This window comes from Pseudorca crassidens, chromosome 11, assembly GCF_039906515.1.
Source record: "Pseudorca crassidens isolate mPseCra1 chromosome 11, mPseCra1.hap1, whole genome shotgun sequence".
NCBI classification, from domain to species: Eukaryota; Metazoa; Chordata; class Mammalia; order Artiodactyla; family Delphinidae; genus Pseudorca; species Pseudorca crassidens.
The window spans coordinates 60,059,286-60,086,561 of record NC_090306.1 but is presented as its reverse complement, the minus strand read 5'-3'; the positions used below and the strand labels follow the sequence as shown (position 1 = coordinate 60,086,561).

Genomic DNA, 27,276 nt, shown 5'->3' with positions numbered 1-27,276 from the left:
TAATATTTATAAAATCCGGTTATAGCCAAATAGTAATGAATCTAGGGCCTACTTTTGAATTAAAATACAGCCCCAAATGAAAAAATAGAATATGCTTAATATCATGCTCAAAATACAGAATTACCTTATTTTACAGTGTTCCTGTTAACAAGCACTGATTGATTGATTGATCAATTGAGAAAAAACCCATGGGTGCACAGATTGGTTTGTTCGTTTGTTTATATGTTTATGGGGAATGTCAGGTGCACAAAGTTGGATTAATCATAATTCTTGGTTCAGGATCCTGTGCGTCAGTTGCCACTGCTATTTGTTTTTATGGCATTTAATTAAATTTAGACATTTAGTTAATAATTTTTAGTAATTTAATATGTACTTGAGAAACCACTACCCAAAATAAAAGCTAGGGACTTGATAATAATCTATATCAGATCATGTATTTCACACCTCACTGGTCCATCCCAAAGTAACCATCATCTTCACTCTTATTTTTCTCTCTTGCCTTCCATCCTGCAGTTTTATTATTTATGTAATCCTAAAATTATATTTTTTAAATTTTAGTTGTTTTAATATAAAAAAAGGTATTTTTTATGCAGTATGTAATCTTTGGGGACTAAGATTTTTCACTTAGTATTATCTTGATAAGATTCATCCATATTTTGTGTTTTGATATTAAGGTCAAAATCCATATTTTTGTGTTTTGAGTTAAGAAAAATTGTGACTGGTGTATAGTATTTCACTGTGTTCATATACCATTTAATTCATCCAATCTCCTGTAGATGGGCATCCTCTCTCACACTTGGTTTTATCAAGTTTTTAAATTTTGCCAACCAAATGGATGTAAAATGGTATTGTGCCACGGCCCTGACTTGCATTTCCCTTGATCACCAACAACGTTGAACATCTTTTCATGTATTAGTTACCATATGTGTTTCCTCATCTTCCATTTTTCTTTTGGATTGTTTATACTCTTCTTGGTAACTTAGTGTCATATCTTGAGTCACCAAGGTATGCTGGAATTGTTAATATCATTGCCATCATTCATATTAATCATCAGTTATTATGTTTAATGCTCCGTTTTGTACATGACACTTTGTGTAGGCTAAGAACAGGATTAGAATTAATTCATCAGGTCTGTAAAAAGATCCATTTAATCAGTTAAACTGATAACAATCTTTCCCCTCCAGAAATTTGTGATCTGAAGGTCTAAGATTTTTCTTTTAAATGCACACAGTAAAAATCTACTCACTTTCCTTTATCGTCCCGTGTTGTCATCTGTGATCAATTGCTCCCTCAGAACCATTAAATCCCTAGCTGTTTTCTGTTCTCTTTTGCAGTGCCTGACAAGGTCCAAGGAGTCAGTATCAGCAACTCAGCCAGGAGTGACTATTTAAAGGTATCCTGGGTACATGCCACCGGAGACTTTGATCACTATGAAGTCACCATTAAAAACAAAAACAACTTCATTCAGACGAAAAGCATTCCCAAGTCTGAAAACGAGTGTATATTTGTTAAGCTAGTCCCTGGACGGTTGTACAGTGTCACTGTTACTACAAAAAGTGGACAATATGAAGCCAGTGAACAAGGGAATGGAAGAACAAGTAAGTGGAAAGATTGCAAAATTTGGTAGTTGGTTGGGACTTGAAGGTCATCGAGTAAATAATTTATCTGAACCTTGAATTTTCTCTGCTTACTGATCAGTAAATTACATTCCCAGTTAGTCTCAGTTGGAGCCAACATCGTTCACCCAAGCCATGGCCTGTAATTACAGAATATTTATTGGCAGATGAAAGCAAGCATAGTGGGGTAGCAGGAACACCAAGTTTCTCATTTTTCTTCCCTGTCCTCCTGCATTGTGGCATTTAAAGTTCTAGATGTCTTGTTTTATCCTAGGATTGAGATCAAAACTCATTTTACAATTATATTCTACCAATACTTAGCATATAAGATTTATGCCAGAAAAAAAATTACAATTGTAATAGTTGCTTCCAATTTTTCTTGTTTAATTATGCATGAAGTAGCTGAAGTGGTTTATTCGGGAAAGGGAGATGTTTGCCAGTTCTGTGAATGTGATTCATAAATTATTGTGTAGTAAACTCTGATCAGTCACTTCCCTGAAATGTCTTCTCATAGTCCCGGAGGCTGTTAAGGATCTCACATTGCACAACAGGAGCACTGAGGACCTTCAGGTGACATGGACACGAGCTGATGGGGACGTCGACCAGTATGAGATCCAACTGCTCTTCAACGATATGAAAGTATTTCCTCCTTTTCACCTTGTCAATACCGCAACTGAGTATCGATTCACCTCCCTCACACCAGGGCGCCAGTATAAAATTCTTGTCTTGACGATCAGTGGAGATGTGCAGCAGTCAGCCTTCATTGAGGGCTTCACAGGTAATTGGAAATCTGGCTCTAGAACCTGACTAGATACTGTGGTGTATTTAGCATGTTGGGTAGCCAGGCGTTTTGGTTGAGGATTTAAAGGGCTAAGGGGTTGGGGGGTGGCAAGAAGGGAGAAGGTTATCTTGATAGTGACAATAATGTTGTCCGAGCTGGTTTAGCAAAACTAAAGTATGATGTAGGGGGAGAAAAAAAAGCTTTCTGAAAAATAACATTGAATTGATATAAATAGCTGTTGCCTGTGAGGCTTACAGATTAAATATAAATAACCTGATTGGTTGGTTGGATAGTCCTTCTTTGGAACTCTATTAGGAGTGTTGCTATAATAGTTAACATTTATTAAGAGTTTACTGTGAACTAGACACACAGCCAAGTACTTTATATGTACATTTTGTTCAGTCCTAACAATTTCGTGGGCTGGTCGCTATTATTATCATTGCTGTTTTTCGGGTAAGGAAACTGAAACTTACAAGGGTTAAGCAGTTTGCCTATAGTCCCACAACTAGTAGATAAGAAAACCAAGATTTGGACCAAGTCAATCTAGTTAGCGCCCACTATATAACTGGCATTCTTCATTTCCACTCACTGGCCTTGATGTCCCTCTAAACTTCCCCCATCAACTTCAGCTCAAGCAGAAAAGTCAGAGAAAAATGGTAGATTGATACCAATATTTTTCATATGTATTTTTTCAGTAGATGCCAAAAGGTAGGAAGCACGAAACTTTTAGTTGAAAATTTCCACAGTTCATTCTCTAAGTGATGGTTTTTAAATTTATTCTCTTTTTTAGTTCCTAGTGTTGTCAAAAATATTCACGTTTCTCCCAACGGGGCGACAGATAGCCTGACGGTGAACTGGACTCCAGGTGGAGGGGACGTGGATTCCTACACGGTGTCAGCGTTCAGGCAGAATCAAAAGGTTGAGTCTCAGACCGTCCCCAAGCTTGTCTCTGAGCACACGTTCCACAGGCTGGAGGCTGGGGAGCAGTACCGGATCGTGATCGCCTCGGTCAGCGGGTCCCAGAAGAACCAGGTAGATGCGCTCGGGCGTACAGGTAAGCGTCCCCCTGGAGAAGGGCCAAATAGTTCTCCATAATGGGACGATGGATGGGCTTGGCCACTCACAAATGGAAAATACCCAAATTCAAAACCACTAAGTTCGTACAATTCAATGTGGTTTCAAGAGCCTTTCTCATATTTTTTTTCTTTGCATTTTTGTTTCTGAATAGAGTGATTCAAAAACAAATGAAAGGTAATTAGAAACGAAATCATGTGAATAGATTTTTATACTTGCTAAGGGATATAGTAGTTGATTCTCTAACTCTGCGTGTTTCAAAATTTTACCCCTTTCTCAAAATTGTTTGAAGAAAAACACACCTATGCCATCTAGGTGATGAATTAATAATGTATCTGTTTATTTATATTAATATCACTATTCACATAGTACTTTCAAAACAAACATAAGCTATCAGCACCACTATAAATGCCAGGCTTTTAAAATGATCTTTAACCATACTACAAGGTAGAGATCATTATCTTCAATTTATAGATGAGGAAAGTAAGGCTTAGAAAGTTTATAAAACATTATCAAGGATACATGTAGTAAGACCTAGAGCTATAATTCAAATCTAGGTCTGTCTGGCTCCAAGCGTCATGCTCTCTCTACTGTGATACAATATGTACTAGATGTCTTCCGTTCTCATGACCACTTATTTAGTTGTGGGGCATGGGCCTCTGTACTGTGCCCTTCTCTGTGTCTGTTTCATATACGTATATCTCCAACTATATGTCAAGCACTATGTTAGAAAATGGGAATTCAGCAGCAAGATAGAGCCCCTGACCAAAGAAGCTTACAATATAGTGGAGTCAGGTAAAAGGCAACTAAAGTATAGCATGATAAGTGCTAAAATAAAAGTAATGTCAGGATACTATAGGAGCAAACAAAAAGAGTCAGGGAAGGCTTCCAGGAGGAGGTAACATTTTAAAAGATACTAAGAAATTATCCTGGTGAAGTATGTGTTGATCTGGTTCCAGCAGAAAAGCAAAGGCCTGGACGGAAGAGAAAGCATGGCACATTTGCGGAGCTATACACTACTTATGCTAGAATAACGATGTGAGCCATGTGGCCAAGTAGGTAGATGGACCTAATTTCGAAGGGCCTTGTATGCCTTGTTAAAGGGTTTAGAATTGTGGATAGCGATTAAAGGGCCATCAGCATGGCATGCTATGAGAATCTGCCAGACACTGTGTACAGTTAGAAACAGTGGGAAGTGAGGAAACAAGAGACTTGCAGTACTGTGGGTGAGAGATGATAGTGTCCTAGGCTAGTGAGGAAGAGAAGGAGAGAAGTGGAAAGACCCAAGAGATGTAAGATTTAGGAGACAGGAATGACAAGACTCGTGTCTGATTCTGTAGAAAGGTGAGTGTGACAAGTTTCTGGCTTGGATCAAGACTTGGACCAAGACTTGGACCAACAAAGGGCAATGAGGAGGTGGTGGGAGGGAGATGAGCAGTTAAGTCTGGGCATCTTGAGGGTTGGGGGGGCGGTGTCTGTGGAACATCCAGAGAGGGATGTCATTTGCAAAAATAGATGAGAGATCTGAACTGAGAGTTTAAATTTGGGAGTCAGCACCACATGGCTAACAATTCAAACCATGGGAGTGGATGAGATCTCTTAAGGATATTATGTAGAATGAGAAAAAATATAAGCTTAGGACATAAAATATTATTAACAAATAATACTATCTGGCCTTTCACATCAGGAGCTGTAGTACAAACACTGTTATATGCTACTGCTTAGGTCAATGCTTAAAGCTTTGACCTGAGTTAATCTTGGGAATGAAAGTCTAAACAAGCAACACCATTCAGTCATCCAAACTGTATTCATTGAATGTAAATTTGTTCAGCATTCTTCCACTTTCTAGATACATCGATATGCATCTCTCTGCATATTTATCAGTGTCACTTCCACTAATTTTTCTACTTGTTTGACTTCAAGATCTGTCTAAATCAGAGGAAAAAAAAAAAGAGAATCTAAGCAGTTATACAGATTATTCAGGCCAAGAAATACTTTCTCCTAAGGGCACATGGAAAGTGTCGATGATGCAACCATGAGGCATCATCTTCCATCTGCAGTTGATTTAGGGAAGTTTTTCTCAATTGGTTACTTAACCCTAAGTGATGGAACTGGCCTCTCTTTTCTTTGCAGTCCCAGCGTCCGTCCAGGGAATAACTGCAGACAATGCATACAGCAGTCACTCCTTAGTAGTAAGTTGGCAGAAAGCTGTTGGCGTGGCAGAAAGATATGATATCCTGCTTCTAAGTGAAAATGGGATCCTCCTAAGTAACACATCAGAGGCAGCCACGACTAAACAGCACAAATTTGAAGACCTAACACCAGGAAAGAAATACAAGATACAGATCCTAACCGTCAGTGGAGGCCTCTTTAGCAAGGAAGCCCAGACTGAAGGCCGGACAGGTAAGTCGCACAGCTTGTTGTTTCGTACAACACCTCCCTGTCTTGCTATTCCTTAAGAACTGTAGGGCCAAAGGGATGAAGCAACACTGGGAGATGATATATATTTCTTGACACAGCAGGGACATTCACCGTGATTTGCCACTTCCGCCAGTCGGCCTATTCACACAGCTTTCAGCCCACCACACTCCAATTCAGATTTTGCATCAAAACTGGCTCTATTCATTTCTTATTTCTGCTGTAATAAATTGCCACGAACTTTGCAGCTTCAAACAACACAGATTTATTATCTTATAGTTCTGGAGATCAGAATCTGAAAATAGGTTTTATGGGGCTAAAATCAAGGCATCAGGTCACAAAAGGACTGTGTTTCTTCTAGAGACCTCGTGGGGAGAAGCCATTCCTCACCCTTTTCAGCTTCTAGAGGCCACTCACATTCCTTCCAGCAGTGGCCTCAGTCCAACCGCTGTGTCTGTCACCATATCGCCTTCTCTGCTCTCTTGCCTCCCTCTTCCATCTTTTAAGGACTCTTGTGATCACATTGGTCACCACTCAGACAATCCAAGATAATCTCAAGATCCTGAACTTAACCACATCTGCAAAGTCCCTTTTGTCACATAAGGTAACGTATTCACAAGTTCGGGGATTAGGACATGGGCATCTTTGGGGGCCATCATTCAGACAGCACCACTGGTCTAACTGATCATTTATTTATTAAGCACCCAGGTCTGAAAGGGGTTTGATGTCGATAGGGACATAAAGCTAAGTTAGGCATGCTTCTCGCCCTGGAAGAAGTGACTGACAATTGGGGGAGACAGACACATGGACAAATAATGTCAGTACATTGTGATAAGGGTTGTTTGTGAGAGAGGAATGTCCAGCATCAAGGGGAGCATGGAGTCAGGTGGAATTGGGAAGTCTTCTTGAAAGTGACCTTTCAGTACTGTCATGAAGGATGAAGCAATTCTCCACGTGGAGAAAAGCTAGAAGGACACCCAGTGCAGACAGATGACCACGTACCAAGACAGGGAGGTGTGAGAAGGAGCAGGGAGATTTTGCGGTGGCCGAAGTGTGTGTTACATGGTGGAGACGTGAGGCTGGAAAGGCGGGTTCGGGCCAGATTAGATAGTGCCTGGCGTGCCTTCCTCAGGAATTTATTTTTCATCTTATAAAATAAATAAAAGGAGACAATAAAAGTTTTTCAGCCAGACAGTGAATGTTCTGTAATAAAAATTTGTACTTTAAAAAAGAAAAAGGTAGGGGCTCCCCTGGTGGCGCAGTGGTTGGGAGTCCGCCTGCCGATGCAGGGGACACGGGTTCGCGCCCCGGTCCGGGAGGATCCCACGTGCCGCGGAGCGGCTGGGCCCGTGGGCCATGGCCGCTGAGCCTGCGCATCCGGAGCCTGTGCTCCGCAACGGGAGAGGCCACAACAGTGAGAGGCCTGCGTACCGAAAAAAAAAAAAAAAAGAAAAAGGTAAATCAGATGGCGATGGGGGATAGATTGAATGGAGAAGAGACCAAAGGTGGGGAGACAGGCTCATAAATGAACTTGTTATTGATCACCTACTGTGTGCCAGGCACTGTCCTAAATGCTGGATACACAGAAATGAATAAAACAGCCCTCATAGTCATGAAGCCTCTATTCTAGTAGGGGAGAAAGGCAATGAAGAAAATAAAGAAGTAAAAAATGTAGTACGTTAAATGGTAATAAATACTGAGGAGAAAATTAAAACAGGAAGTGGGTTAGCAAGTGCTAGACGCTAACAATTTTCGATAGTACAGTCCTGAAAGGTTTTGTTGAGAAGGTGACATTTGAGTAAAGGTCTGAAAGAAGTGAGAAAGAGGACCGTGTAGATATCTGGGGAAGAGCATCCCGAAGCAGAGCAAACAGCAAGGCGAAGAACCTGAGGTGGGGGCGTTGGAGAAGCAGCAATGAGGCCACTATTGGTAGAGCACAGTGAGTGATGGCAAAGTGAGGGGGGGTGGTCAGAGAGGTAACTGGGGTCCTAAGGTGATGGCAGTCATAGAAACGATAAGGGTCCAAAGCAAAACTAATGCAGGGGCCCTGATGCAGAATAGTAGATATAGTCAAGAAATAGTCCTGCATTAGGTAAGGTGGCATTTGGAGGCTGAGCAGAGTATAAAAGGAGGAACAGAAGAAGATTCTACAGTTTCTACCTGGCAGAAGATGATTCTATTAACTGAGATAAGAGAAGCAGGAGGAGAGAGTGTCAAGGAAAAAGATACAGGGCTCAGTTCTGAACTGAGTTTGTGATGTCTGAATGTCTTGCAGAGAGAGGTGATCAATAGGTTATTGATAATAGGGGTCCTGAGCTCAGAAAAGTGAGCTGGAGATAAAGATTTGGACAAAAATTCTAGTTAAATCCATGTTTTAGTCTGTTCAGGATGCTATAACGAGAATACTGTAAACTGGGTGGCTTAAACAACTGACATTATTTCTGGAGGCTGGAAGTTCTGGAGGCTGGAAGTTCAAGGTCAAGGCTCCAGCAGATTTGGTGTCTGGTGAGGGCCCATTTTCTGGATCACAGCGAGCATCTTCTCACCGTGTCCTCACATGGTGGGAAGGATGAGAGAGCCCTCTGGGGTCTCTTTTATAAGGCACTGATCCCACTCATGAGGTCTCCACCCTCATGGCCTAATCATCTTCCATTCGCTACCCCCTGAAACCATCATTTTGGCCTTTAGGCTTCAACATGAATTTCCAGGAGGGTAGGGGTGGAGACACAAACATGCAGGCCATAGCGAGCCATAAAGTGAATGAGACTGACTGTTTCGCTAATGTTATAGAATATGAAGGAGACAAAGGCTGAAACCATGGGAAATACCAACTTTTAAGGATCTGGCGTAAGGAGAGGGGAAAAGCAAAAGAGCCTGAGAAAGTGTTTGGAGAAGAGAACCCAGGAGAGAGGAGACAGATGTCCTGTTCTATTTCCACTGGCATCTTAAGACTTCCATGGTATCAGACAGCATCTGTGCCAACAGTTTGGAAGCAGGTCATTTCACCTTGCCAGCAGGTAGCACGGAAGGCCAAAAAGGTTCCAAAATCCTAATGTAAACCTTTTTTAAAAAATGGTTTTGGCTTTTCCTCTTCCTTCTCTTTCCCATGTCTCTGAATCTAGTTTTCTCTTTCTGCCTGATTTTCCCTTTCTTTCATACCTAGTCTCTCCTTCCCACTGCCCTTCCCTCCAATGGTCATTTCTTAGCTCTCAGAGGGCACTCAGAGATAGATTGCTGGTCTCTGATCTAGTTCCTAGTACTGGAAAAACATTTAGTCACACAGGTCAGACTAACATTTATTTTACATGCAAAAAATGTCTTTAAAGATAGTTTTCCATTAGTGGGGTTTTTTGTTGTTGTTGTTCTCTTGTGGTTTTGCTTTTTAACATTAACGGCTTCAGCCTCGCTAGTTCACATTATTCGGATTTCTTTGCTCTGGGGTCTCCATGTAGTCAATATTCTTAAAGGCAGGGATGGTGTGTTTTGAGCTGCTTGATGGAGTGTGGCCATCTAGGCACCAACCCCGGGCTGGGTCAGGGTGGGCTGTACCAAAACTCAGTCTCATTCTCTTTCTCCTCAACCTTTCTAGTCCCAGCAGCTGTCACCAACCTGAGGATCACAGAGAACGCCACCAGACACCTGTCCTTCAGCTGGACCCCCTCAGAGGGGGAGCTCAAATGGTACAACATCTTTCTGTACAACCCAGATCGAACTCTTCAGGAGCGAGCTCAAGTTGGCCCGCAAGTCCAGAGCTTCTCTTTCCAGAACTTGCTACAAGGTCGAATGTACAAAATGGTGATTGTAACTCACAGTGGGGAGCTGTCTAATGAGTCTTCCATATTCGGTAGAACAGGTAAGACCTGAACCCAAGCTGTAATGAATAGCAGGGAAATTGTCACAGTACTCACTGGCTTTTCCTTGATTTGTCCTTAGTTTCCTGTTCTACCCAGGGTGTAGCTTTGTATGAAATTTGTGACCTTTATATGAAATTTCTGACCCTAAATCAGACCTTTGATTATATATCAGAATAGTTTTTGCACTGGTTTTTGCTTTGTTTCCTACACGTGCTTACCTCATAGAGTTTAGTGAGAAAAATGAATCTGGCTCCTCTACTTGACAGCAAACTGCTACGCGAGGGTTATAACCCATCAGGGCTCAATTCAAGCTGTGCCTTTCAGCTTTCTACAGGAAATAGATGGAGTGGAGAGCAGGTCCAAAGAAGGGCAGCTACAAATGGGGCCAACAAGCAAAGACTGCTGTGAATCAGAAACACAGCACTAGATGAAGTGAACACAAGAGTTCCAGGAAAATGAGAGAGAGAAACATCTCTGGGTTTTGCAAATAAGAAACTGAATCTACTCTTTCTCCACAATTTGAGTCCATTATCTCATTTTTTCTATTCAATTTTTATTCTTTTTGAAAATATTTATTTATTTATTTGACTGCGCCGGGTCTTAGTTGCGGCATGTGATCTCTTGAGTTGAAGCATGCATGTGGGATCTAGTCCCCTGAGCAGGGATGGAACCCCGGCCCCCTGCATTGGGAGCGCTGAGCCTTAGCCACTGGACCACTAGGGAAGTCCCCAATTTTTATTCTTAATTGACAGTTGTTTTTGAGTGCTCTTGTGTGCCAGGCACTGGGCTCACTGTTGCACTAGGAGAGTAAACAAGACTCACAGGGCCCCTGACCTCACAGGGCTCTACACTAGCAGAGAGGAGGAGGGGACGGGACTGCAGATTTTAAAGGGTGATGATTTTGGAACGCCTTAAATCCTCTGAAGGAAATAAACATTATGTTATGACACAGCGTGACTCGGCAGGACAAGACTTAGAGACCCCTTTAGACAGAGAAGGCTTTTCAGCTGAGACCCGAAGGTGAGAGGAGCCATGGGAAGAGCTCATTTTAGTCACTCAGCAGGAGTTCTCAGCTTGTCTTCTGAGGGAATGAAAAAGAGCAGTAGATAAGCCATGAGTGGAATTTCCTAGATGTTACCATCTTCAGGGCCATCTGCCCTAGGCACGTCTTCCCTTATCTGCTCATTAATGTTTAAAATTCCTCCAACAAGGGGCAACAGTCTTCACTCTCCAAAGAATCATGAAGCTTACATACCCACGGGACAAGTGCCAGCCTGACTAATTTATACTATGGTAGAAATGACTGTTAACACTTCACTTCCCAAGTGAGGTTCCATCAGTATAGATTTTGGGGGAAGAAAGGGCTGAGAGAGAGAACTGAGAACCTAAGAGAGGATGGAGAGGAAGTAAAGAGGCCCAGAGAGGGATGTTATGGGATGGTGGCCCAAGTGAGATGGGCCAGACTGGAAGGGGCAGGAACATTTTATGAACAACTTTCAGGGCTTTTTATATCCTAAGTTATGAACTATTTGACCAGTCTTAGTCATTTCTGAAGATTTCACTTTATATGTTTATCAGAAGACATGTAGCGAGCATACAGAAGTCACCACCTCTTGTGCTTTGTTTTATTTTAATTTGTGCCAGGTCTCTAGACCACATGCCCCTAAACTCAAGTGACCTGAAGTAGAAGCAAGATCTGACTCTACAATAAGCGCTACTCACCTGTACACCCAACACAGCTCATGTTTTCACCTGTGGGCCAAAATGCCTTTGTTTCTATCTGTCTTGTTTTTAGTAAAGGTTGTCCTTCTCTTAAGTCCCAGCCTCTGTGAGTAACCTCAAGGGATCCAATCGAAACATGACAGACAGTCTCTGGTTCAGCTGGAGTCCAGCCTCTGGGGACTTCGACTTTTATGAACTGATTCTCTATAACCCCAATGGCACAAAGAAGGAAAACTGGAAAGACAAGGACCTGACAGAGTGGCGTTTCCATGGCCTTGTTCCCGGAAGGAAATACACGCTGTGTGTGATAACTCATAGTGGAGATCTCAGCAACAAGGTCACGGGGGAGAGCAGAACAGGTAAGAAGCCCAGTGGCCAATGGCCAAGTGTTGGTGGGAAGTAGCTTCCGCAGGCATGTTTTAATTACGGTTTTATTAATAAGAAATAAAATCGGTAATGATGTACCATGTGCTAGCCCCTGAACTTGGGAAGGCTCTGTGATAGAATGGGTGAAGGAGACAGACTTTGGGTGAAAAGATCTAGGTCCTTGGCTTAGCTCTACCACTTACCTGTGTGAAGCTGGGCAAGTCACCGAGCATCTCTAAGCCTCAGCTTTCTTATCTGTAAAATGGGGATAGTCATATACATCATCATTGTGTTACTATGATCAGTGCTTTCTAAATTTTCTTATTTCTTGGGCACACACAGATAACATTGGTATCTGTGTACCACCCTGGGGTCAATGAACAAGGCTCTCTGCAATTGGATATAACTGTCTGTGGACTCTAGCCTTCACATCCCCAAATCTGATGGAATAAATATCTTCTCATACTTGTAATCCATTCAGGGCAAGCTCATGCTCCACAGCACCCTGGTAAAAACTCTCTGGTTATAAAAATTAAAGAAAATGTACATAAAACACTTGAGGACAGTGTCTCACACGTAGTAAACACTGTCAATGGAAGCTCATTATTATGTTATCATATTACCTCTTCCTATGAAGTACGTTAAACGTATGTCTGATGTCGCTCAGCTATCTTATTTATATATGTTATGGCATAGAAGTGATTGCATGATTTTTTACTTGCTCATACATACAGCCCCAAGTCCTCCCAGTCTTATGTCATTTGCTGATGTTGCGAACACATCGTTGGCCATCACCTGGAAAGGGCCACCGGACTGGACAGACTATGATGACTTTGAGCTGCAGTGGTTCCCCAGAGATGCCGTCACAGTCTTCAACCCCTACAGCAACAGAAAATCAGAAGGACGCATCGTGTATGGCCTTCGTCCAGGGAGATCTTATCAATTCAGTGTCAAGACTGTCAGTGGTGATTCCTGGAAAACCTACAGCAAACCAATTTTTGGATCTGTGAGGACAAGTATGACATGTCTTGATTCTCAGATGAAGTGGGGAGGAAGTATGTGTTGCAACATCTTATTCCAATGGGGCTTGGTTTAAATCCACATTTTTACCTGAAATAGGTTAGATTTGAATTCAGACAGAAGTTCTATATAGATTTGTTCATTTATTCAACTTTAACAACAAGAAATAATCTCTGCCCTCATGGAGCTTACAGTTGAGTGGGAGGTACTATCATTAACAAGACATTTTGGGTGTGATGAAGGAAGTATTTGGCACTAGAGAAACACAGGGTAAAGGCATCTGACCCAATAAAAGGGAGCTTCCTAGAAGAAGAAACATCCAAATCAAAACCCAAGGAAAGGGCTTCCCTGGTGGCACAGTGGTTGAGAGTCCGCCTGCCGATGCAGGGGACACGGGTTCGTGCCCCGGTCCGGGAAGATCCCACATGCCGCGGAGTGGCTGGGCCCGTGAGCCATGGCCACTGGGCCTGTGCGTCCGGAGCCTGTGCTCCGCAATGGGAGAGGCCACAACTGTGAGAGGCCCACGTACCGCAAAAAAAAAAAAAAACCCAAGGAAAGAGTAAGACTCACTGGGTGGAGATGAAGAAAGAAGTAAAGAATGTTCCAGGTAGAGAGAATAAAAGATTCCAAAACCAGGCAGGAGGCAGAATAGAAAGGAGTTTAGTTGGCCAGAGGATAATAGGTAAGGATTAGGAGAAACAGGTCATACAATGTCTTGTGAGCCATGGTGATGATTTTGAACCTCAGTCCATTGGAGCCACTGAAGGATTTTCAGCCGAGATATAATCAAATTTGCATTTTAGAAAGTCACTATGGGGGTGGAACAGAGAACAGATCGAAAGGGGCAAACTAGAAACAGAGGGACTGGTTAGGACATACTGCTGTAAATTCTAAAGATGAAAATACTTCAACAATAAAGTACATATCAGTTTCTTCCCCAAGGGTTTTTTTTTTTTTTTTTTTTTGCAGTACGCGGGCCTCTCACTGTTGTGGCCTCTCCCGTTGCGGAGCACAGGCTCCGGACGCACAAGCTCAGTGGCCATGGCTCACGGGCCCAGCCGCTCCACGGCATGTGGGACCCTCCCGGGGGCACGAACCCGCGTCCCCCGCATTGGCAGGTGGACTCTCAACCACCGCGCCACCAGGGAAGCCCCCACACAAGGCATTTTGAGATAAATACCACAGACCTCAAAGAAACAGAAGTTTTTGGTATAGGAACCTCAATCCAAATATTTATTTTTCAATAATACCCAGTAAATGTAGTTTCTGAGATCAGATCAAATAGTTATTGGTTATTGATAAAATACGAAGTTGAAAATTAGAAATTTAAGCCAGTAGCTGTTTTGTTAATTCAACAAACATTCATGCTACAAAAATTATAACTCTTTGGATATTGTATCCAAAGAGCAGTTTGGGATCAGATAGGTGTGTGTCAAGAGAAATATGTGAAAAAGAACGAAGAGTTTTAGTTTATAGCCAGATCAAGAGGGGTTTGCAGTGGCATATTGTGGGCTGTGTGATTGAATCACAGGTGTTAGAATCCGAGAGCTCAGTTGAGGTTGGGCTGGTCAGATCGCATCTGGAATATTGTATTCGGTCCTGGATGCTAGAATTTAAGAGAAGCATTTACCAAATGGGGCGTGCCCAAGAGGAAAGCAGCCGGCGCCAAGAGGGGCTCGATGCTGAGTTTTACGGGGAATGGCGGAATGAACTGTGAGGGTTGCATTAGTTCAGATTGGGTTTGGCTGTGGGTAACAGAAGACCAGAGGATTAAACAATACAGAAGTTGAGAATTCTCATGTAAAATCATTCCAGTGCCCCATTTCTCACAAACACACTCCAGCCATGCTGAACAGCTTGCACTGCTCCACCAGCCACCTTCCCACTCCTCCCAGCACCACCCTTGGTGCCCAGGTTCGTGGTTTTCTCTGCCTAAAATGCCCCTCTCCCAATATCTAGGCGAGGTGTCATCTCTGCCAGAAAGGCTTTGCTAACTCCACCGCTAACGCCGGAAGCAGAAAGTTGTCTGTCACTTCACACAGCATCCTCTTCCCCATTTCTTCTGGTACATTCTCTTTTCTACCTTGTATTATGACTGGTTTGGACTCATCTCCCTTCCTAGAGGTTACAGCTAATATCTTATTCACTTCTGTTCTGTTGACAGTCTCTAGAAGGGCACATCGCACACAGTAGGTACTTGTTTCTTAGTGAATGGAGATGTAACCTGAGTCTTGGAAAACAGGCAGGATTTAGAGGTGAAAAGGAGGAGAGACAAGGAACTGAGGGAAGAGATCAAAGCAAATTTCCGTATTATACTTTGTGTAAATTATCAGAATTATGGATTAGGCAGGATGTTTTCAAAGAATTTCTCCAAAGCTGAAAGAGGAGGTGTCTTTGGGTCTCAGCTGTGACTTGGTTTGAAGGGAGCTCAAAAGATTAACACGCAATTAATGTTTGAAAAGACACAATTATTGTCTGCCTCAAAGGCCAATTCTTCCTCTATCCTGAAAAATCCTCGGCTTGATTTTTTTTCCTAAATCATCCTCATCTAACCTGCTGTGACTTAGCTTACATTTATAGACCTTGATATGAGACAGGAATTCGCTCAGTAGCACGCAGATGCCGAGTGTTTGGTGAGGACAGTGACTCCTGTAACAAAGCACGTGTCAGGGGAAGGGGGGTCGTGCTCCAAACCAGAGCAACAGGTGCTGCCGCTGGGAGGGCCAAGTAGGTCTACACATAGTTCCCAGAAGAGCATATATAACGGGGTAACCTACACGGTTTGGTTGTTAACTTGCACGGTCACGTGACTGCTTTTCTTTCAGACTCATGGTTGTGTCACTCACAGGAACAAATCAGCTGCCATTCAAGTCCCTACTGAGTCAGGCACTCTGTCAGGCAGAGGAAAGTGAACGACCGTAAGCACAGGGGGATGAAACAGGGGGATGGAAGAGTCTGGCATATGTGGGGAATCACAGCAGTTCAGTCCCTGGAGCATGGCGTGTGAGCAGGGAGGGGCAGGCGAAAAATGGAAGACAGGGACAGAAGCCAGATGCAGAAGGTAAAAACGTCAGCAATGCCATTTCTTTCCTCATTTTAAGAACTAACATTTATTGAGCAGTTAGCGCGCCAGCCACTGTGCTGGGTGGCTGTGCATGTTTCAGCTCATTGAGTCGTTACAGTAACCATAGGAAGTAGGTATTCTTCATTTCCCCACTTTACAGATAGGGCACAGATATGTTAAATCACCTGCCCACGAGTGGTCGCTGGCAAATAGAATTTGAATTCAGGCAGATCAAGCTGCACCTCTCGGCTACTCTGCCCCACCTTCTATCTGACTTCTGCCACTTGATTTCAGTGCCCACGTGTTTCCAGTCACAATGGTACCCGGTGATTTTTCTAAAGGGACAGAATTTTAATGTTTAGTGTTTCTCAAAGTGGAGTCTCCTAGGCAGAAATCCCCTTGGACATCTATGAAAGACAATTCACATGAAGATTGAGAATTATTTGTTTAGGTCTCTGAGCTACTTGGAGCCAAAGGAGCTAAAAGGATGTCTCACAGAGTTGTGAAAAGTGTCTCTTCCTGTCTCCTTTAGAGCCAGACAAGATACAGAATCTGCATTGCCGTCCTCAGAACTCCACGGCCATTGCCTGTTCTTGGATCCCTCCCGATTCTGACTTTGATGGGTACAGCATTGAGTGCCGGAAAATGGACACTCAAGAAGTTGAGTTCTCCAGAAAGTTGGAGAAAGAAAAATCTCTGCTTAACATCATGATGCTAGTGCCCCATAAGAGATACCTGGTGTCCATCAAGGTGCAGTCAGCCGGCATGAGCAGTGAGGTGGTCGAAGACAGCACCATCACCATGATAGACCGTAAGTGTCCCCGGAGGCGGGCACAGGGCGTGTGCCTTTCTCCGTGGTATCCACCACCCCTGTTCACGTGCATATGGCTCACCCACATTAGTGTGTCTTGTTGTCACTTGAAGAGGATCTGAAAGGCTCTGGGAAGTAGAAACACTTCTCTGTGTAACGCATCCTGGCAGCAAACAAGTTAAATGATCTTAAAGAACCTGAGTGAGTTAGTATTTAAATACATCTCTTTGCCTGACACAGTTAGAGCCATAATGGAGCTTTTAAGCAGTTTGATGCTACAACTCCAGGAAATCCTGCTGAGGAGCTGCCTCTTTCATTATGTTTAATGTGCTACTGGCAAATCACTTCCTCTGCCTGCTTCCCTTCAGGAGAGGAGGAGGTTTTCTTGATTCCAAGCATTACACACACACGCACACAGTCTGATGTAGGTGAGTAGAGATCTTCATTTCACTGATAGTTTATACGTAAAAGCATAGTTGTGACCCTTCTTGGTTCCCTCCCCACCCTTCTTCCAGGCCCTCCTCCTCCACCTCCACATATTCGGGTGAATAAAAAGGATGTGCTAATTAGCAAATCTTCCATCAACTTTACTTTCAACTGCAGCTGGTTCAGCGACACCAATGGAGCTGTGAAATACTTCACAGTGGTGGTGAGAGAGGCTGACGGTAAGTGATCACGAATTAACTCTGCTGTAAGACACAGGATTACTTTCCCAAAAGTCACTGTGGGAGCTCCTTTTGTGACAAGTTTTTAAAAGAAGAAAACTGCATTTTTAAGTCATTTCACTTTCTCTCTGCTGGATGCAGGGAGGTGTAACAGAAAACTGCTCAAAGGTTCTTTCCGCAATAAAGCCTATTATCTGCTGGGTTTAATTATTAAATGGGTGAGTAATATTAGTAGCAACTACATCAGTAATAACAGTAACCATCATTTCTTGAGCCCGTACTATGTGCCAGGCACTGTTGGAAGTGCATGGCATGTATTGACTCATTCAGTTTTCTTTGCTACTTATTCAGTCCCGTTCAGCTCCCTTGTTCTGCCATTAAGCAGCTATATGCTTCATCTGCCTTCTCCATTTCCTGTCTCAATACCTGCACCAATCATACACTCCCAAACCACCCACCAATTCACAAAAATATTCAAAAGATTAAAAGAGGGGAAAAAATGATCATGAAGAGCATTCCTCCTTTCTCTACTGAATTTTCAATAATATGTTTCATTATCTAGTCCACTAAATTATTCAGTGTTACCCAGTTCTTATGGATCAGGGAAATACTAGGTAATTCTTATAATAACATTCCATACAACCACCCGGTATGATCTTTAGAGCTTATTACATCAGCATTTATCAAATCATTTGCAGGAGTGCTGTATCTGGGGACACACATGTCCATATGTGTATTTGCCACTGAGGTCTTGTGTGTTATTTCTCCAAAACAGATGTCTGTGTCTGGAATGACATTAATATATTCTACATGTCTTATATTTTTCAAAATTGTTTAAGGTGCTGCACTGGAGTTTCTTAAGCATCCCAGACTATTTTGACTATTTTAACCCATTTGTGGGCAGTGGGAAGCTTTAAACCTGCCATGACAAATGTTGGAGCTAAACAGTATTTCATTCTCACTGTGTATTTTTACATTTTATTTAATTGTACTAGAGCTGGTTATGCATAATTAATTCAATAATTTCAAGGGTCAGTGCTGCATTCCAAGTTTCCTCACACATCCTAATTGGAGATAAATAGGTGAACTGTAGAGAGACTTTAAATTTAAGTAGGCTGCCCTGAAGACAGTGTTTTCCTACCTGAATATAAGGCAGTAGCTGAAAAAAAGTAATACCCCAGAATTCAGCCTCGTGTGCTCCAGCCAGGTGGGTTTCAATTACTGATGTCCATGGAGATGGGCTGTGCTCCCCCTGGTGGTCTAAGATAACAAGCCCTCTCACATAAGTGTCATTTCGAGCATATTTACTCTTCCTAAAGGCAACCTTCCTTTTAATTACTGCCAACAGGATAATGTTTCTAAGATCCATTCATTTTTGAGCAAATTTTATTAAACAATAAAAGTTTAATAAATTGAGGTTGAGTCCAGGACACAAAGAAGCCCCACACTACCACTCCTTAAAGTTCACTGTAAATGGTATCCAATCTCTATAATATTTTCCTTCCTAATTATGCTTTCCTCCAGCCAACATCAAAACAAGTTTGCAGTGCCAAAACACACAGCAGGCTGGGTGGACAGGGGAAGAGTTCTGGGAAGTGTTCTGCATGAGGGACCAAATTCAAGCCAGGATTAAGCTGTACTCAAGATAACAGAGCAGGACACGGAGCAATTATCAGACTGGGCACGGCACGGGGAGCGTGCCTATGAGGCGACTGCTCTGGCCTCAGACCTGATTGCTCTTATCTCTTCCCTATTTCCCAGGTCATAGGGATCTCCTTATTCGCTCAGCTACAATGGTTATTGGCAAGGTAGAGACCTTTTCGAGTGGCTTGACTCTCACGGTGGGGAGTGTCCAACTTTCTGGAGTTACGGACACATTATCATTTGATGCGTGAGCCACCCTCTCGTTCACACATATTTTCTTAACTAGAAAAATGATAGAGTGTGTGTGTGTGTGTGTGTGTGTGTGTGTGTGTGTGTGTGTCGGTGTAGATGAATATGCATATATAAAATTTTGTATATGCACTATTTATTTTTAATTTTTGCTTATTTTAGAAAAAGTGAATTAAATTAATTTCATTGGGAGAATTTCATAGCATCCTTTGAGATGACAGATTCTGCACTCCAGGGATGACTAGAGATAGTGGGTGAGGAGGTAACCTCAGAAACCTGGTTAGACATGACTGAAGTCACAAGGAAGTCAGTGCTTCACTGTGGGTTTTCTCCCTCCAGGCAGTGATGAGCTGAAGCCAGAACAGCAGCACCCTCTGCCCTCCTACCTGGAATACAGGCACAATGCCTCCATTCGGGTGTACCAGACTGACTATTTTGCCAGCAAATGTGCGGAAAGTCCTGACAGCAACTCTAAGAGTTTTAACATTAAGCTTGGTGCAGAGATGGAGAGCCTGGGTGGAAAATGTGATCCCAATCAGCAAAAATTCTGTGACGGCCCGCTGAAGCCACGCACGGCCTACAGGTTAGATGTGTTACCGTCATTTTGCTAGAAGGGACGTGCTCCATCACTGGGCGCTCAGCTGTCTGGGCCTCTGATGCACACGAGCTCCTGTAGATTAATAACCTGCGTTACAAGAGTGCTCTACATTTTACTAGGTAATTTATAAAAGTTGTGTTCCTGCCTGCATTCACAGGTAATGTGTAAAGAAGGCTTTCGCATGGTGCAAAAGCTCCCATTCGTTATGTGAAGAACTGAAGGTTCTTAATAGATTGTCCTTTCTCCTAAAACTTCTCTAGTATGAATCGGACAATTTACTTACCATGTTAACAATTGTGAAAATGTCCAAATAGAAAGATTGAGTTCAGGGAGACTCAAGACATATGAGGTTTTATCTTCCACTTTTAGTGAGGACTGGAATTTACCTTCTAAGGCGTAAAAGACGAAAGTGCTCTTTGGTCCAGATAGAACCCTTGAAGGGAAAGGCCCCTGAATGAGTGGAAGCACCCTCTCCTCCCAGTAAGATGGCAGATGAAAAGGAGCAGCTCTTTGGTTTGGCCCCAGGGAGCACTACTACAGCCAACAGGCCCTTCCATCTGTAGGAATTGTCTGTGCCCTTCATCTACACTATGCTCCCCGAAAGCAGGTATAAGTATACACAGCCCCCCAAACCAGGATCCCCAAGAGATAGAGAACCTAGGCTTCCATCTTGGATATAAGATAACATCCAAGATTAATACTTCTGCAGAGGATGTGCCTTCTCTGTTGGGTGTTGGCAGAGCTGATATCCAGCCAGTATGGCAGTCAGTCAGGTTCTCTATGGGCCAGTGTCCATTCTGGTTGGCAGTGTCCAGGTCTTATTAACACTTGCATATTTTGAGTATCACCCCTGAATTTCAGCAGAAACTTTTCTGCCAGCTCCAAAAGGAGACAGTGACACGGCATCATGTCATTCTTAGCCCCTCCCTTGCATCAACAAAGGCAGGCCAACAGTTGCCCTAAAACAGAGGACTCACTTTGAGCAGGAACTCTGTATAGCTACCTCTGCCCAGGACTCACCACAAAAGTGCTACTGCCACACAGCCAAGGTTGGCACCTCCAAAGTAAACACACACACACTTATTAGTGACATTTGCTTGAGGAAAAGGCCATAGGAGCCTACCTGAAGGAGATGAGATCTCAGACAGAGCAAAGGAGAAATATAAAAGAGATCAGAACGCCAGGGTCCTTTAGTTCCTATTAGAATCAAGAGATGCCTCAGCTCCTTGGTCACTTGGGCTCCAGGAAATTTGAGGAAAAGTCTCCTAAGGGCTATTTTCTCTTTGTGGGTTGGAAAGTTGAGGCTGTTTTTGTTTGTTTTCTGGTTTGCTTTTTGAAAGAGAAGGAGAGAAGATGACTCGTTACTATGTTTAAGAAAGAGAACAAGGGGCTTCCCTGGTGGCTCAGTGGTTGAGAATCCGCCTGCCCATGCAGGGGACACGGGTTTGTGCCCCGGCCCGGGAAGATCCCACACGCCGTGGAGTGGCTGGGCCTGTGAGCCATGGCCGCTGAGCCTGCGCGTCCGGAGCCTGTGCTCCGCAACGGGAGAGGCCACAACAGTGAGAGGCCCGCGTACTGCAAAAAAAAAAAAAGTAAGAGAACAAGAAGCTAGAGAGAGTTCATGTGTGGACCAGGCCCCCAGTCTCCCAGCACACTCCTTCCTGTCCATAGGAAGGTCCTAGGAAGAGGCCCTGCAATTGGAGTTCCAGCACTGCCACTTTTCAGCTGTGTAACCTTGTAAATGGCATTTCAGTTCTCTAATTCTCACTTTCCTCATCTGCAAAACATCACAGGAATGTCCTGAGGAGTCATGTAGGTGACAGATCAAACCTAGCCATGTCCCTTCTAGATTAAGGTCTTTCAGTGGTTCCCATTCATTTCCAGGAGCAAGTGAAGATTCCAGAGCAGGGCACACAAAGCCCCCGCCTCCTCCCTCCTGCCTGCCCCGCCAGCTTTGTCTCCCGCCATTTGCCCCAAGTACACTCTGCCCTTTTGCTTTGCCCTGTTCCTCTGAGTTCCCTTAAATCTGGCTCTCTTAGCCCCCTGAGCCTTTGCACATCCTTTTCACTCTATTTGGGACGCCCTCCACTCTCCCGTCTGACTGGTGAATTGCTTCATACACTTTAAAGGCCAGCTCAACCTGCAACTAGCCCGCGCCACCCCTGTTAACCCACAGCTGGGCAGCAGGGCCCTCAGCTACATTTCCACAGCACCCAGTCTCTACACCCCTCTAATCCTCCAGTTAGCAGTGGTTTTTAGCCCTTTGTTTAATAGCCTACCCTCTTCACTAGGCTTCAAGAGCTCACAGTCCAATAGGGGAGACAGACGTGACATCGGTCACAAAACAATATGGCAAGTACCGGGCACAAAAGAGACGCCATTAAGTGTTATGAACAAACAAGGAAATGAGCCAAGATGCTCTATGAAGGGTTACACATTCTTATTATAGCTTAATCACCTCCTGCCGCACTAATTTGTTTTCTAGGACACAGCTTTCCTCTATTTCTCCACATTTCGTTCACTCCTGTGAACAGCATGCCAGGCAGATGATGCTTGATACGAGCACAGAGAACCGCACGCTAAGTGACCCCCGTGTGGTAGCTGCTGAACCCAGGCTCTGTGCAGGCAGAATTCTGCCTGTCTCGCGACGATAATCACCATGGTGACCCTCAATGCTCTCAGGCATCTTTTTCTTCAGAGAGAACAGGTAGACAGGAAGGAACATGGAAAAAGAAAAATTAGGATTGAAAAGAAATGAGAAATGCTAGGTTTAGCTGATATGCAAGTTTATTATGTCAACGAATGTATAATGTGTTTCCGTTCATTGTTGGGTTCCTACTATCCGGGTATATAATTAGCGTTGTTCCGTATGGGAAGAGAATGGGCGGATCATGATGGGTGAGAAGCAGTTTGGTGGTTGGGGAAGTGCTGATCTGTTTTTGTTTCTATTCTAAATAGAATAGCAATGTGACCACGATCAGGTTTCAGCTTCTCTTGACCTCATTTTCCTCAAATGAAGGAAATGGAACCACGTGATCTGTAACTTTGTGCTATAGAATTCTGATTTTGGACACATGTAAAGTTGAAAAACTTACTATCAGATATCAGTTCATTAAAATAATCTTATATACATAAACAGAAGACATGTCTATAAAATATGGGCAGAAATGTTGAAGGACATAAGAAGGGTATAGGTAAATAAATGCTATGAAGTTTCAAAAGGCTTCTTGAAGGAGGTATCATTTTGGCTGGGCGCTGAAAAGTAGGGAAGAATTTGAAACTATGGCGATAGAGGCAAGAGGAGATTCACAGTGCAGAGGCAGAAATACACAGATTGTTTAGAGAAAAGCAAATACTCCCATTTGAAAGTGGGGGTCATGTAGAGGGGTAGTGGGGAAGACAAAAGTAGGAAGATAGGATGGGACAGGATTCTGAACAGGTGCTAATTGCTGGGCTAGGAGATGTGGTTGTGGTGTCCATTACTGGAAGGGTTTAAGGGCAGAGTTCCTGTGGACCTGCTAGTTTTAAGCGAAGCCTACAGTAAGTCATTATCTCCTTCCAGGGTTCCTAAAGGCCCTTATTCATCTGCATCCATTTTGTACTTTGCATTTGCACCTATGAATCCCAGAATTCCAGAGCAGGACCTGTCAAGGTTGTTATACCCAATGCTTTTATTTTCACAGCTGAGAAAACTGAGGCATAAAGAACTTTGGGAACCATTCACCTAATCAGTGACCGTGAGAGCTAGACCTCAAACCCTATGCTTCCTAGCCCAGGCCCTTTTTGCCACCCCTCCAACAGAAGTCACTGCTGTTAAACCAAAACTAAGCCAAGAGGAAATAAGAGAAAGAGAATTGGACTACGAGTCAGAAAGTACTGAGTTTGGTTCTCTTTTACCAGCTTTCTCTATGATCTTGAGTGAGAAATGGAATCTCCCCAAGCTTCAGGTTCCAAATCTCTGAAATAATATCATAACCTTCTTATATTGGAGAGGTTGGAGATGGTCAAATAGAATCATATTTATAAAAGTTCTTCACACTATACAAATAAAAGAAACATTTTTTAACATCTTTATTGGAGTATAATTGCTTTACAATGGTGTGTTAGATTCTGCTGCATAACAAAGTGAATCAGCTATACATATACATACATCCCCATATCTCCTCCCTCTTGCATCTCCCTCCCACCCTCCCTATCCCACCCCTCTAGGTGGACACAAAGCACCGAGCTGATCTCCCTGTGCTATGCGGCTGCTTCCCACTAGCTATTTTACATTTGGTAGTGTATATATGTCCAAGCCACTCTCTCACTTCGTCCCAGCTTACCCTTCCCTCTCCCCATGTTCTCAAGTCCATTCTCTATGTCTGCATCTTTATTCCTGTCCTGCCCCTCGGTTCTTCAGAACCTTTTTTTTTTTTTAAGTTCCATATATATGTGTTAGCATACAGTATTTCTTTTTCTCTTTCTGACTTACTTCACTCTGTAGGACAGTCTTTAGGTCCATCCACCTCACTACAAATAACTCAATTTCGTTTCTTTTTATGGCTGAGTAATATTCCATTGTATATATGTGCCACATCTTCTTTATCTATTCATATGTCAATGGGCACTTAGGTTGCTTCCATGTCCTGGCTATTGTAAATAGAGCTGCAATGAATACTGTGGTACATGAGTCTTTTTGAGTTATGGTTTTCTCATGGTATATGCCCAGTAGTGGGATTGCTGGGTCATATGGTAGTTCTATTTGTAGTTTTTTAAGGAACCTCCATACTGTTCTCCATAGTGGCTGTATCAATCTACATTCCCACCAACAGTGCAAAAGGGTTCCCTTTTCTCCACACCCTCTCCAGCATTTACTGTTTGTAGGTTTTTTGTGTTTTTTTAAAAATGAATTTTTATTTATTTATTTATGGCTGTGTTGGGTCTTCGTTTCTATGCGAGGGCTTTCTCTAGTTGCGGCGAGCAGGGCCACTCTTCATCGCGGTGCGCGGGCCTCTCACCGTCACGGCCTCTCGTTGCGGAGCGCAGGCTCCAGATGCGCAGGCTCAGCAGTTGTGGCTCACGGGCCCAGTTGCCCCGCGGCATGTGGGATCTTCCCAGACCAGGGTTCGAACCCATGTCCCCTGCATTGGCAGGCGGATTCTTAACCACTGCGCCACCAGGGAAGCCCTGTTTGTAGGTTTTTTTATGATGGGCATTCAGACTGGTGTGAGGTGATACCTCACTGAAGTTTTGATTTGCATTTCTCTACTGATTAGAGATGTCGAGCATCCTTTCATGTGTTTGTTGGCAATCTGTATATCTTCTCTGGAGAAGTGTCTATTTAGGTCTTCTGCCCATTTTTGGATGGGGTTGTTTGTTTTTTTGATATTGAGCTGCATGAGCTGCTTGTACATTTTGGAGATTAATCCTTTGACAGTTCCTTCGTTTGCAAATATTTTCTCCCATTCTGAGGGTTGTAAAAGAAACTCTTTTCATGGGAGAGACTCCTTTCAATGTCCAAAGGTATAATACATTAGCAACACACACCAACTCCTCCCCTCCCACTTAATGTGTGTTGACTGCTTGTTACCCTTTGGGGACATTGCACAATACCTCCATCAACAGTCTGTTATTCCTGGAAGTACAACTTTTGACTTGGAAGGTTTCTTTTAGAGATGGAAATTGATCAGTGTCAGCTTGAAGATGATGCCTGGACCTGGGCATGAGTGAGAAGGAGAGGGCAAAAGGTCAGAACAATTTGTCCTGGCTGGTACTAATGTTGGTACTACTTCAGCATTATTACAGGATGTGCCCAGATACTTTTGGGTTGAGCAAATCTAGATTTTTTTTTTTAAGGAAAAAAGAATCGTCCATTACTTTTCCTACGATTTAAATTAACCCTAGAAAAAGTTTTCCCATATAAACTGATCCTCATACTCTCAGTAAACCTATAGTCTAGGAAACTTCAGGATAGAACAGACTGAAGAGGTCACCCAAGCCAATCTATAACTTAGTGCAGGGCTGCTGTCCTACAGATTCCCTGAGAGCTGGTTCTCCAGTCTCTGCTTACACACCCTCAATGACTGGAAGCTCACTGCCTGTGAGGTAGCTCATACTCTAGATGTTAGAAAGTGATTTTTTGTTCCCATATCGCCCTGTGACTTCAGCCTACTAAGCTTAGTTTTACATTCAAGAATGTAAACCTCGAGGTGGTAGGGACTTATTCTTTGCAGTATATCCAGCTCCTGGACAGGTACTGGCACACAGTAGGGGCTCAATAAATATTTGATGAATAAATGAATGAATGCATGAATGCACGAACCCAGGGCTATCTGATTTCATAATTCATACCCTACCCTACATACATATTGACCAGGTGACCACCCTGTTTCTCCTTGACCCTACTGTGGTGAGTCACTAATTTGTACTTAAATAAATTGGTTTTCTTTTCAGAATCAGCATTCGGGCTTTTACCCAGCTATTTGATGAGGACCTGAAGGAATTCACAAAGCCACTCTATTCAGACACATTTTTCTCTTTGCCCATCACCACTGAGTCAGGTAAGGCTAACCTTTCCATCGACTTTACATAGTCTGCCAAACACCATGTCACCTACAAGAGCCTCTAGTGGGGAGATCTGGGGACTTGGCTGATGGTGGTAAGGGGAACATTTATTTTGCTTGGATTTTAATCTTTATATGATCATGGATTGATGTGGATTAGAGGAATTTCACAACTTCTGTAGCAGAATGGACTGAAAGGGGATTAATCGTGTAAAGAACGTAGAAAGAAATACCAGATTTTTTTTCCTATTAAACATGAATTTTTTAAAAAAACATTCAGGTCAAGAGCTTGCACAGGCCAAAACAGAAGTAGGTACAAAAGGCTTTCAAGTCGTTAGTGGGAATGTGTATATGAAATATATACATAGAAATGCATAGGAAAAAAGACTAGAAGGAAAAACACCAAAGTATTAATGATGAATATCTCAGAGTAGTGGGATTACAGGTGACTTTTTTCCTTTTGTTTATTATACGTTGCTTTTACATGATACAAAATGTTAACTTGGCTTTACATAAATTTATGTTAGAGGGAAAGCCTGAGTAATAATAGTCGCTAATTTTACTTTTCATCCTGTGGAGTAGCAGTTTTAAGCATTGTGCTTAGAATATACCTGATCCTCACTACCACCTTTTGAGGTAGATCCTATTATCATCCCCATTTTAAAGGTGAGGATTTGAGATACCAAGAGTTTATGTAACTCGCCCAAGATAGCAGAGCTGCAATTCTGGCCCTTTCTGCCTGACCTCTTAACCTCTGCACTGCTCGGATTCAGAATATTTCCAACATGCTGAGAATGGCTTTATTTTTTTGCACATTGTTCTTTGATACCATTATCTGCCCAGCCTTTC

The 27,276-nt window shown here is 43.0% G+C and overlaps 1 protein-coding gene across 5 annotated transcripts in view; it reads left to right on the top strand.

Annotated features, from left to right (window-relative positions):
* The window catches only part of PTPRB (protein tyrosine phosphatase receptor type B), a 113,661-nt gene that overhangs the window by 62,707 nt on the left and 23,678 nt on the right, over positions 1–27,276 (top strand). For all 5 annotated transcript variants that reach the window (XR_010932486.1, XM_067697337.1, XM_067697336.1 and 2 more), the window contains 11 exons: positions 1,335–1,598; positions 2,131–2,394; positions 3,188–3,451; positions 5,605–5,874; positions 9,479–9,742; positions 11,561–11,824; positions 12,566–12,847; positions 16,448–16,726; positions 17,242–17,391; positions 19,624–19,867; positions 26,318–26,424. Coding sequence is in view for 4 of the 5 variants with exons in the window: in XM_067697337.1 (XP_067553438.1) it covers positions 1,335–1,598; positions 2,131–2,394; positions 3,188–3,451; positions 5,605–5,874; positions 9,479–9,742; positions 11,561–11,824; positions 12,566–12,847; positions 16,448–16,726; positions 17,242–17,391; positions 19,624–19,867; positions 26,318–26,424 (2,652 nt within the window). In the remaining variant the exon portion in view is untranslated. The remainder of the gene's footprint in view (positions 1–1,334; positions 1,599–2,130; positions 2,395–3,187; positions 3,452–5,604; positions 5,875–9,478; positions 9,743–11,560; positions 11,825–12,565; positions 12,848–16,447; positions 16,727–17,241; positions 17,392–19,623; positions 19,868–26,317; positions 26,425–27,276) is intronic.